Genomic DNA, 12,384 nt, shown 5'->3' with positions numbered 1-12,384 from the left:
GAGATGGGGTTTTTTTGGAGATTCCCCCAGGGCCGGGCCCTTTGTCGGATGCGGGGTGTCCCGAGGGCGAGTGCCCACGTCCTGGGGTGCTCGCTCCTGGGCCCGCGGGCGTTGGGGCGAGTGGGAGGCGCTTTGCAGCCTCTGGTCATTCACTGGGCATCCCCCTGGCCCCCCTGCTGCCCTCCCCTGTGTTCTCGCGGGTTTAGGAACTTGGACCTTTTACGTGCAGGCGTTGATTCTTTTAAAAAATGGGTGGAGGACACCCCCCTTTTGTAGGTGCCCTTTTGTAGGGAGTGTTGGGAAGGATGCATTTATAAACCATCTGCGGTGGGTTCTTCTGGTTGCCCTGGCGGCTGCTGATGTGTGGATGGAGCCGCTGGACACGTGCTCTGTGTGCAGTTCCCAGGTCGCTCTCGACGTGCCCACTTCTCTGGGTCCGTCCAGGTTCAGAACTCAGTGTGTCGTGGGTAGCGCTTCATGGGACAGCATTTCCACTGCATTTCCAGGCCCGCAGAGGCGGGTACAGCCAGCCCCAGCCCCCCAGGAGCTGGGTGCCCTGCAGCTCTTCCCTGCCCTGGAGGGGAGCAGCTAGTCTTCGCTGTCGCCCAGTTCATGGAAGTCATTAAATATAAGCCCGGAAAAACGCCCGAAGAAACTGCATTGTTTTGTTTTGTTTTCCCCTTGGAAATCACACGTGCCCCCGTCCCACAGATTTAAACGTTTTGTTGGCCCGAGTATCCTGGCTTTTTAGGGTTTTCCCGAGTGCGGTGTCCATGCCTTATTGTGGGAGAGGAGTTTGATGTCGGGCCTCCTTGCTTAGCTGGATATTTGCCGTGGGCATTACTTCACCTCTCTTAGGCCTTTGTTTTCTCTTTATTTTTAAAATATATTTTTGCTAGAGGCTCAGGGCACAGATTTGTGCACGGGTGGGGTCCAGCTGGCCCAGCCGGATTGGGGGGTGATCGGTCGGTGGGAGGGGCCGAGGAGGTTGGTCTGTTGACTGGCTGCAGTGCGTCATAGCCACCGATCCTCCAGGTTGCTTAGGCTTTTATATATATAGATTGATTTCAGAGAGGAAGGAAGAGGGAGAGATAGAAACATCCATGATGAGAGAGAATCATGGATTGGCTGCCTCCTGCAAGTCCCCCACTGGGGATTGAGCCCACAACCCTGGCGTGTGCCCTTGACCAGAATTGAACCTGGGACCTGTCAGTTCGAAGGCGGATGCTCTATCCACTGAGCCAAACAGGCTAGGGCTCGTTTTCTCTTTAAAATGTGCGGAGGTTTTTATTTCCTGTGTGTGTGTGTGTGGTGAGAACAGGTGCTAAGCACCTAGCATTGCCGGTCCCATGGCCAATATTCAGTAACTATTGCTCCACCTTCTTCTGGTGCAGTCGCATGAGGTTTGAAAGGGCAGCAGCATCTGCCTGCGTTTGGATGACCTATGTCCCTGTCGTGACAAAGGAGCTGGAGCTTACACTCAGGGAAATGAAAATTGGGTTTCTCGCTTTTGCAGTTTGGAAAGTCAGGCTCGATATTTTAGAATAACCTTGGCGTATCCAGCTGGCCCAGCCGGATTGGGGGGTGATCGGCCGGTGGGAGGGGCCGAGGAGGTTGGCCGGCAGCCCTGCCCGCAATCTGGCCTGTTGGCTGGCTGCAGTGTGTCATAGCGACCGATCCTCCAGGTTGCTTAGGCTTTTATATATATATATATAGATTGACTTCAGAGAGGACGGAAGAGGGAGAGAGAGATTGAAACATCCATTATGAGAGAGAATCATGGATAGGCTGCCTCCTGCAAGTCCCCCACTGGGGATCAGCCCACAACCTGGGCATGTGCCCTTGACCAGAATCGAACCTGGGACCTGTCAGTTCTAAGGCGGACGCTCTATCCACTGAGCCAAACCGGCTAGGGCTCAGAGGTTTTTACTGTGTGTGTGTGTGTGTGTGTGTGGTAAGAACAGGTGCTAAGCACCTAGCATTGCCAGTCCCATGGCCAATATTCAATAACTATTGCTCCGCCTTCTTCTGGTGCAGTCGCATGAGGTTTGAAAGGGCAGCAGCATCTGCCTGCGTTTGGATGACCTATGTCCCTGTCGTGACAAAGGAGCTGGAGCTTACACTCAGGGAAATGAAAATTGGGTTTCTCGCTTTTGCAGTTTGGAAAGTCAGGCTCGATATTTTAGAATAACCTTGGCGTATACCAGTTTAATATTCATAGAGAAATGTTAGGTGGAATAATTTGACTTAGACCATAAGGTACATTCAGGGTGTGTTTTGATGAAACTTGGTCTATTGTATGACTGTGTTTTTGGGTAGTTGAACTAGCTTCCTTTTTAAAAAAAATATATTTTTATTGATTTTAATATTCATAGAGAAATGTTAGGTGGAATATTTGACTTCGACCGTGAGGTACAGTCAGGGTGTGTTTTGATGAAACTCAGCCTGTTGTATGACTGTGTTTTTGGGTAGATGAACTAGCTTTACACTGGGGACCAAGCCCGCAACCTGGGCATGTGGCCCCGACTGGAATTGAACCCAGGACCCCTCCACAGGCTGACACTATCCACTGAGCCAAACCAGCCAGGACTGAACTAGCTTTCTTAATATTACAGGCAAGAGGTGGGAAGTGGGCAGGGTAGACATTCTGTGGGGATAGGAGTTCCCTGGACTTAGAACCCTTCAGAGCGCCTGCAGAGGCGGAAAAGGGGTGGCTATTTATAATCACACCCGGGCAAGAGCAAAGGTGTGCCCATGGCATTTGTGGGTGCTGGGGTTAAGGAGCACATGGCTGATTTTGGTGGTAGTAGAAGCTCCGGGTGGAAAGGCTGAATTAGGAATTAGATCAGATTTTGGAAGGCTGGAATGTTAAGGAGAAGGGCTTTTCCCTTTTATTCTCTAGGCAGTAGGGAGCCATGGAAAAATGTCTACATAAAGGGGTGTGCTAGGAAGATGAATTAGCAGAATGGGTCGGAAACAGGAAAGATTGGAAGGTAAGAAACCATTAGGGTTCGTTCACCTGGATTTGAAAAAGAGGGCTCCTTGATGCAGGTGGAAGGAGGGAGTGATGAGAGTGGAATTAGGGAGGAATGATCGCTAGGACCTGGTGACAGCTGATTATGAGATCGAAGCAGAAGGCAGACACCACTTTCCATGTTTTGAGCCTGGGCAGGTGATGCTTGTGTCATGGACAGAAATAAAACAAATTGGAATAATTTGTGGAGAAAGTGATAAGTTTGACTATAGCGTATCGAGGTCATAGGGGAATAGTTATATGAAAATGTTTTAGAATTTAATGGAAAACATTTGTTCGTACTTGCATTGTTGGGCATTTTCAAACTTAGAAGTAGAGGCAGTAAAAAAAAATAAAAAAAAAAAGAAGAAGTAGAGGCAGTAATGTAATAAGCCCCATGTTTCTATCACTCGCCTTCAGTGATTTTCAGCGTTTGGCCATTATTTTTCATCTCTCTCCCAGCTAGTGGGGGGGCATTTTAAAGTAAAACCCAGGCATTGTCTTTCAGTTGAAGGCTTTTCCTTTCGTCTATCTGGCCCTCAAATGTTTATTTGTGAGTTTATATTTTGTACTAAAAACCATTTTTTGCTTAATCCAGTGTAATAGATGTTTATTGTAGCAAGTTTGGGAAATAGAGAAAAATATTGAGAAAACGAATCATTTGTAATCCAGCTTTTGCAGCATACGGACTGCTAACATGTCCATGCTATATTCATAGTTTTGTATTCTGTTTTCTTTTTATATATCTTAAGTCTTTAAAGACATTTTATGGTTATATCCTAAGTAAACACTATTTTGCTACTATTGAGGATAATTCAGGTTTTTAACATTTACACTGTTTTTATAGGTCTTCTTTCTCCATGTTTTATAGCCACTGTTTGGCATTTGAGGAATTCAGATAGAATGTCCTGCATGGTCACATTAGAATTGAGCACAATGAAAGGATTATTTTGTGAAAATCATTTATTTGTTGGAGGAACACAAATGAGAAAATTCTGTTGTCAAATGAGTGAGCTTTAAGGAAATAACTAACTTTTTTCAAGTCAAGTCTAATTCTGCCTTGCAGCTGGGATTGCTTTATGAAACTTAAATACTTCACTGTTATAAAAGAAGTCTAAAAATTCCTTATCTTGGTCATCAGATAATCACATTGTCTGATTTAGAATGTGATTACATTAATGCTCGATCATGTTGCTCGAAATTAAACAAGGTAAGACATTTCTTTGCTCATTTTCTGACATTGAAGGCAGTTCTCCATTTTCTGTGTGAGATGATCGATAATCAACATGTATATTTGATTTCAGAGTGCATATTGACTCTTATCGGAATGCTGGTAGAATTATGTGTTTGCAATGTTTTAACTCATGAAACTACAAGAAGACCTATCTTGGAATTTTGTTCCTTTATTCTGCTTCTTCCTTGTCCCTTTGTCCACAGAGCACATTATTGCTCAGAGTAGGTAAAGGTTTCTCATGAGGTTAACTGTTTTTATTTTCTGTGTCCAACCCTCCTCACCCCCCCACTCCCGGCCCCGCTCATGGAAAGAAAGCTTAGTCTGTCTTCAGTTGAATGAAAGACCTTCTTTTTGTGGCTTGCTGAGAAATAGAATTAATTAGCAGATTTGTTTTACAGCCATTTTGCCTTTGGTATCTAGTCAGAACTTTAAATTGGCAAGAATATCCTGAATTGCAGAGCTTGTCTAGATGCAGAGAAACCCGTTGATCCTGATTCAGTTGAGATGAGCAGACAGAAGAGCTTTCTAGATAAAAGTTCATATAAAAATAATACTGGGAGGTGCTTTTGGCCTGACCTAAAAGTGATTTCACATCTTCAGTCTACGTAAGCTTCTCTGGCCCAGAGGGAAATAAAGATACGCTCGGAAAGTTAAAATTTCTAGTAACTATATTCCTTCTCTCTACTTTTCTTCCCCTTTCTCCCCCCTTCCCTCCCTCTCTCTTTTTCTTTCTGTCGAATTTTCCAGGACATGGTTTAATACAGCAATAGATTTAAATAAAATATTTTATGTTTACCTGCTATGCTTTGAGAGTTCTCTTTAGATTTTTTATTGAGATAGTATTATATGTAACATTAAATTAGTTTCAGGCCTTCTCATTTAGAGAAAGGACTACATATAATCAGATGGATTGTGTATCTTTATATTTCTTGCTCTCTCAATATTTTAGGTGGGTATTTGTTGGTTTTTTTAAAAATAAAAATAAAAGTCTAAATACCAAGAAAAGCTTATCTGGATTCTTCTACTGAGAAAATTACTCCCTCACTTTGAAGTTAAGTACTTTTTTTAATGCTAATTTTTATAGGTAACTTTTCCCAGTTTCCACAGCTAATAATAGGATAGTGCTTGATTCCACTTCAGGTTTGTTTGACTTTGCTGCTCACACTTACGTTAAATTGGTCACATTTAAAAAATGCATATACATATTAAAAAGTTTCAGTTTGTTGCAAATTAGGTTTGAGGCCCAGAAAACCCCTATTTGTTTGCAAAAAGAAAACTCTAAATGCAAGAGACCTGGGGCAGCATGCCTGGACTTACTGTACTCTGTGCCACTAAATCGTGGGCAAGTTACTTAATCTCTCTGAGTTTTACTTCCCTCATTTCTACAAATAGGGAATCTCAGGTTTTGGCTCCATAAATATTAGCTTCTCTTCTATTAAAAGAAAAAGGTCTACTCTTAGAAGAAGACCATTGATGAATTGAGAACCTGCCACAATAGTGTTGAGGCATGAGAAGTAGAACATTGTCCAATAAACAAAGAGCATAGCTAAGGGCATTTGGGTGCTATAAAGCCAATAGGCTGGGGTTCTGGTAGCTTAGTTCATTACCATATTTGTTCAGCTTTGAGCTGTTATTGTTAAAGTACTTTGTCTTTCTGTGTGTGTGTGTGTGTGTGTGTGTGTGTGTGTGTGATTGTAAAATGTTAAGGCTGATATTCTGACATGAAAGGCAGCATGCATGTGGATATATGTCCCAAATTAGAGTAGGGGCTTCAGCATAGATAGTGGTATAGAAAGTAAACACTACTCGATTTTCCCCCTAATTGTCATTCATACCTGCTTAGTGGATGACTTGGAACATTTGCTAAGGACACATAAGACATAGTTGAAGTTTAAGCGCATTAGTTGCAAGCTGTGCCTGATGTGTCTGCATGGGCTAAGCAGTTACAGCAGTTTGCAAATCTGGGACATGGAGTCTAAAAATACCTTGAAACACTAGCTTGGAAGTTCCCTGTCCCTTCACTGATTTAGCTTTAAGTGACATGTCATTCAGGCAGAACCAGCAGTGAGATGTGTACTCTGTTCTCCCCTTGCAGTGGATCATTCCAGAATTGATTGGCCACACCATTGTCACGTTATTGATGCTCGTTTCATTGCACTGGTTCATCTTCCTTCTCAACTTGCCTGTTGCCACTTGGAATATATATCGGTGAGTCTTGTTTGTTTCCTGTTTCGTGTCGTGGTAGTTTAAAGACATTTAAAAAAAAATCTTAACAGCTCTCTCTTCTCCAATAGAAGAGTCATGAGACTCAGAGGGGCATTTGCATTCCTAGAGTCAGGGTTGAGAACTGAGTGGGTGAGAGGGAGGGAGAACTACAGGAAGCTTGGACGTGAAAGCAGGGACAGGCCACGGGCAGGATCAGGCGAGGCTCTGTGTGCGGCACAGAGCTCCCAGTCATGATGTTGAAGCCCAGGTTCTTCTTAACCTCACGGTTTCTCTCCAAGTACCCCAATTTCCTTATTCGTAAAGGAGTCAATCAAGGAGGAAGACTATCATGTGCAGCTACCACAGACACAGTGATATTAAATAAATAGGAAATGTGACATGTTACCTGAAGCACCCTACAGGACTCCATAGTATTAACTATAATATATGAAATACAGTCTTATCAAGGTTTCTTTAAACAGTTGGAGCTTGTTCTGAGTCTGTGTGAACTGGTCTGGATGTGGAGCGAGGAGCACGCTTACGGTGCCCTTACCTTCTGTGTTGACCTATAGCTCGGTTCCTAGTTCCCACTGTGGTCATACCGCCACCACTGTAACAAGTACAGTTCTTACCTGTGTATTTGGCACTTCATCTGTTTTTTTGTTTGTTTGTTTTTTAGTTATGTAAAATCAGACATTGCATTTTTAGTCTGAATTATCCATTTACTGTCTTAATTGAAGAGTTTTGTTTCATCACAGTAGCATTTATTCTAAATCATTTCTGTTCTGTTTCCTTTAAGTTGCTCTGTTAAGGGAGGTACTGTTCATAAACCATGCGGATTGAGACACTCTATTGGTCAGCAGAAGCACAGAGATGAGGTTTCTGGTCTGGACATAGACCCTCTCTCTCTTTTGTTTTTAATATATATTTTATTGATTTTTTACAGAGAGGAAGGGAGAGAGATAGAGAGCTAGAAACATCGATGAGAGAGAAACATTGATCAGCTGCCTCCTGCACACCTCCCACTAGAGATGTGCCTGCAACCCAGGTACATGTCCTTGACCGGAATCGAACCTGGGACCCTTCAGTCCACAGGCCGACGCTCTATCCACTGAGCCACACCAGTTACGGCAGACCCTCTCTTTTATTATCATCTGAGAAATGGGAATAATTATGTCTGACACTACTCTTCCTTATGAAGATGAGAAAGTGAAGGGATTTGCACTAATTGATTTAGAACCTTTTAGATAAAGAAGTTTCTAAGAACTTGATAAGATTGGTTTAGTTTGGAGCCCTCTCCAGTAGTTTTCTACAGAAGGTGTGTAAGAGGGTCTCAGTGCATAAAATACGCTTCTCTAGCGTGTTACTGTATTTGTGTCAGAGGGCAGAACACTACACCACAAATTAACAGTATAATATCTTTCAAAGGAAAACTAAGCGCTGGCCTGTGACTTTACCATAATACCCTGTTCATATTTGGTCTGAATTTAAAACTGTTATGATTGGCTCACTTTTAAAGGTTGACGATTATTGGTTACTTAGTTTTGAATATTTTTGCTGATGCTTTGATTTCCTTCTAATATGTGTGCATCCTTTAATTTATCAGGTTCATTATGGTGCCAAGTGGTAACATGGGAGTGTTTGACCCAACAGAAATCCACAATCGAGGGCAGCTGAAGTCACACATGAAAGAAGCCATGATCAAGCTTGGCTTCCACCTGCTCTGTTTCTTCATGTATCTTTACAGGTGAGTTTGCCTGTAAAGTGGCCTTTCCTGGCCCCATGCCTGCTTTTGGTGGCTGAGACACTATTCTATAGGATTTAGTGTTGACATTGCAGAGCTTTGACTGCATCAGGCTTTGGTTATAACAGTTTGGAAGCATAAGAATTAATGTGGAAGAACGTAGCTCAGTGGTTGAACATCGACCCGTGAACCAGGAGGTCACAGTTCGATTCCCAGTCAGGGCACATGCCTGGGGTGTGGACCCAATTCCCAGTGTGGGGCGTGCAGGAGGCAGCCAGTCAATGATTCTCTCTCATATCTCCCTCTCTCTTCCTGAGATCAATAAAAATAATATTAAAAAGAAAATTAATATGAAGGATTGGCTGTCAGACACTGTCTGAAACTTAGATTTATTACCCTATGTTTTAGAGCTAAACATGTCACTTTTTTTTTAAACCTTTTATAGACCCATAGACAAAGCAGAGGGAAAAGTTGTCATGTGTATGGCTTGAGTAAGCCTTTATGATGCTAGATGTCAGGTTTAACCTTTGTATCTGAGCTTAATTAGATCATTCCTAATTTTTTGCAGGTAAATTTTAATTTTTCACATAGGCATAAGGGCTGTTAGGAAAAACTTGCACCGAATGAAACTTCTATCACTCACAGGAGTCTTTTTTTTTTGAGATCATGTGGTATTTTTCCTTCATTGACAGGAGTCTTAATAATTAGAAACTGAATAGAGATAGCAGGTTTAAAAAATGTCAGAAGTTGCCCTAGCTGATTTGGCTCAGTGGATAGAGCGTCAGCCTGTGGACTGAAGGCTCCGGGTTGGATTCCGGGCAAGGGCACATGCCTGGGTTTCGGGCTTGATCCCCAATAGCGGGTGTGCAGGAGGCAGCCGATCAATGATTCTCTCTCATCATTGATGTTTCTATCTCTCTCCCTCTCCCTTCCTCTCTGAAATCAATAAAGAAATATTAAAAAAAAATAAAAATTGTCAGAAGTCAGAGCCGTTGTAGTTCTTTCTGAATAACTAGGCCTGCTAAAGTCCTTTGGCTGTGCTAATTTCACCCACTAGCATAGAGTAGATTAAAGTTGAGTTTAGATAGTTTCCTTTTCGCTATTTATCTTACTTGCTTTTCTGTTTTTTAAAAACTAGGACAGAAAAGCACATTAGAATTAATTTCTGATTCTTATCCCTACCTCACTGCTAATGTGCTTTTTTTTTTGTTTTGTTAATCCTCACCCAAGGATATTTTTCCATTGATTTTTAGAGAGAGTGGAAGAGGGAGGGAAAGACAGAGAGAAACGCATTGATTGGTTGCAGCCTGCACGAGCCCTGACCAGGGCTTGGGCCAGGGAGGAGCCTGCAGCCAAGGTACATGCCTTTGACTGAAATCGAACCCAGGACCCTTTGGTCCACAGGCTGACACTCTATCCACTGAGCTAAACCAGCTAGGGCTAATGTGCTCAATTTTTAATCCTCGTATTAAAGATGAAAAATAAAGAGCAGTCCTAGCCGTTTTAGGTCAGTGGATAGAGCGCTGGCCTGTGGACTGAAGGGTCCCAGGTTCGATTCTGGCCAAGGGCACATGCCTGGGTTGCGGGCTCGATCTCTAGTGGGGGGCGTGCAGGAGGCAGCTGATCAATGATTCGCTCTCATCATTGATGTTTCTATCTCTTCCTCTCTGAAATCGATAAAAATATATTTTAAAAAGAGAGCAAAGAAATGTAATGTTAAGAACACGATGGTACGCCTATTTTCATTTTTGCCACTTTTTGAAGTTAAACCAGATGAAGGTATCTTTACCATCATATACATTCCCTTATGTTTCTGAAGAGACGAAAAGCAAGCGGGGATCAGCTTAGCTCAAGGTTACTGCCTCATCCTCCCAGCCTCCAGGTTTTACATTGTTGGAGCAGAGTAGAGGGCCATTCCCCGGTCTGGCTAGCAGGCGCTTCTTGGGGCAGCTGTGGGCACAGCACTGTGGGCACACTTCCGGGAGTGAATGTAGGATCAGGGAGCAGTGTCTTCCTTAGTAGAGCAACGCGGCGCCTTAAAAATTAAAAACGCACGACAGTCTCTTAGCTCTCGGTTGTTGAATTTCAAGCAATGGGAAGATATGGGCTGAAGACGGGGTCAGAGGAACCGGGAAGCTGTCTGGGGCAGGGTTAAGGTGTGGTTCGTTATAACTGAATAGATGACAGGCCACCTGGAAGGGGTTTGGCTGAGTCAGCGGCACCCTTTCTCTCTCTTCTCAGCTTGTCATTTTAGGCTCACTGCTGTTACCTTCCCCCTTGGAGCCACCCATGGCTCAAGGGATCGGGATGAAAGAATAGTCTCAGATGTCCTTTGCTCTTAGCTTGTTGTTGCTGTTGTTTGAGTGGTTTTATTTCCAAAATCATCACATTTCCAATGCAGGATTTTATGCTGCCCCTTTCTGTGTCGCTGGCCACAGCTTGCCTGGGTGCCTTGCATATGGCATTCCTTCAGGGTTTATTAAATAGAATTAAAGGGAAAAAATGCCCGTCTTCTTTCAGAGATTGGTAGAATCTATGCCGTTGGTTTTTTGTTTAGTTACTGGTGTAGGGGCATCTGGGCTCTACCTCTGAGTCACTGTGTGACCTGGGGCAGGTTTCTTAACCTCAATGTGCCTCAATTTCTTCCTCTGAAAATGTGATAGTAATAGTACCCACCTTATCAGTGATGTGGACTAAATGAGATAATGTCTGTAAGCACTGAGGTTTGTGCTGACCTATAGTAAACTCTAAAAAAAATATTGGTTACTACCATTAATCTGTTGTGTGCACTGCGTACACTCAGTATGGTTAACGTTGAACAACCTATACCACTGGTAATGCCAGGTTATTTCTGTGTATTTCATCATTTGATCCCAGTAGAGCAGAGCTGATTCCAGTAAAAGGAAATGATAGTTTGTTACTGTGGTGGTTTTCATAGAGTAGTTATTGAGGGACTGCTACATGTCAGGCGACAAAGGAGCAGCACACAGTCCCTCGGAAAAAGCCAGGAGCTGGGATTGCTGTAGTTGGATGTTATTCTGGAATATGAAAGTGACGATGCCCAGGTCAGAAGAGCACGCATCTCAGAAGAGCGCACAATCCAGGGCTAGAATGGAAGCCTCGGGTGGGAAGATGAGTTGTGGAAGGAGCCTGAGCAACTGCCCTGGGCTGAGGGGCCGGCTTCCCAGAGGAGAGCTGACTGAGGCCGGACTAGGAATGTCCCAGTTGACGGGGCAGGGTGGGGAGGTGGCTGCAGGCACAGGGTTAGCCTGTACAAAGACCTGGCTAGGGAATTCGGTTTTTTCCTGGACATAGCTTGTTTTTTCCTAAATGACAGCTCAATATTGGTTTTAGGTTATATTCCCCACCCCCACCTTGATTACCTTATTTTTTAGTGAAAAAACATAGGGCACCCAGAAACCCCAACATAGACTTTCTTTTCTTTCGGTATAAATGTCTTTTACTCAAATGGGTGTTCCTAGTTGAGCCTTAGGGACACGAGTTGGGACACACCAGACCACGTGGGACATGGCTTAAGGACACGTCGGTAACCTGGATTTCTTCTCTCCACAGTATGATCTTAGCGCTGATAAATGACTGAAGCTGGAGCAGCCGTGGTGGGAGTCAGCTACACTACAGTGCACAGTCGAGGAGCCAGAGATGCTCCCATCATCCTTAGGACCGTAACCATAGCAGTATATTTTTTCCTCTTTGAACAAAAAAATATTTTTGCTGTATTTTTACCATATAAACTATTTAAAAAACATGAATTGAGTTTTTGTAGATTTTTGGTTCTCCACTCTTTAGCCTGAACCCCAACATGTGAAGGTGTCTGTCATCGTCTGTGCGTTGAAGATGGTAAGTTGGCTGTGGGAGCGGGACTGCCACTCCAACCTTCTTCAGAGAAAGGGAGGGCACACTTACAGGGAAACGTGCTAGACGAGCAGAGCTGCTCATCACGTTGGCTGAAAAGGCTGAGTACTAAGCAGCCCCGTTAACCTGGGCAGAGGAAGAGAGTCAGTTACCCTTCCGCCTCGATCGTGGCAGCTTCGTGTATTTAACGTAAAGATTTATGGGACTGTCCGCTAGAGCCTTTTCCTCAGAATCCTAACAGAAAAAGACATTTCAAAGATCATATATTTCTTTATGGAATTTGTGACACCTAATAAGCCACCTGCGGTGCAGTGT

The 12,384-nt window shown here is 43.6% G+C and overlaps 1 protein-coding gene across 2 annotated transcripts; it reads left to right on the top strand.

Annotated features, from left to right (window-relative positions):
• Positions 1 to 2,793: 2,793 nt before the first annotated feature.
• On the top strand, positions 2,794 to 11,966 carry CNIH4 (cornichon family AMPA receptor auxiliary protein 4). Of its 2 annotated transcripts, none has more exons than XM_015562361.1 (4): positions 2,794 to 2,993; positions 6,343 to 6,455; positions 8,059 to 8,199; positions 11,770 to 11,966. In XM_015562361.1, the coding sequence occupies exons 2-4, from the start codon at positions 6,388 to 6,390 to the stop codon at positions 11,795 to 11,797; spliced, it is 237 nt and encodes a 78-aa protein (XP_015417847.1). In that variant the 5' UTR covers positions 2,794 to 2,993; positions 6,343 to 6,387; the 3' UTR covers positions 11,798 to 11,966. The 2 variants fall into 2 exon arrangements, with proteins under 2 accessions (XP_015417847.1, XP_006761320.1); XM_006761257.2 differs by lacking the exon at positions 2,794 to 2,993 and adding an exon at positions 4,055 to 4,223.
• The last annotated feature ends 418 nt before the right edge of the window (positions 11,967 to 12,384 follow it).

Source organism: Myotis davidii, unplaced genomic scaffold (assembly GCF_000327345.1).
Source record: "Myotis davidii unplaced genomic scaffold, ASM32734v1 scaffold174, whole genome shotgun sequence".
Classification (NCBI taxonomy): Eukaryota; Metazoa; Chordata; class Mammalia; order Chiroptera; family Vespertilionidae; genus Myotis; species Myotis davidii.
Note: the sequence above shows the minus strand (reverse complement) of the source record. Positions and strands in the feature narration are given on the sequence as shown.

What these genes read in the sequence shown, in the direction of transcription:
- CNIH4 (XM_015562361.1), top strand. Translation starts at nt 6,388, where the DNA reads ATGCTCGTTTCATTGCACTGGTTCATCTTCCTTCTCAACTTGCCTGTT. An exon ending in GCCACTTGGAATATATATCG is followed by an intron (nt 6,456 to 8,058) that starts GTGAGTCTTGTT and finishes TTAATTTATCAG; the next exon opens with GTTCATTATGGTGCCAAGTG. An exon ending in TTCTTCATGTATCTTTACAG is followed by an intron (nt 8,200 to 11,769) that starts GTGAGTTTGCCT and finishes TTCTCTCCACAG; the next exon opens with TATGATCTTAGCGCTGATAA.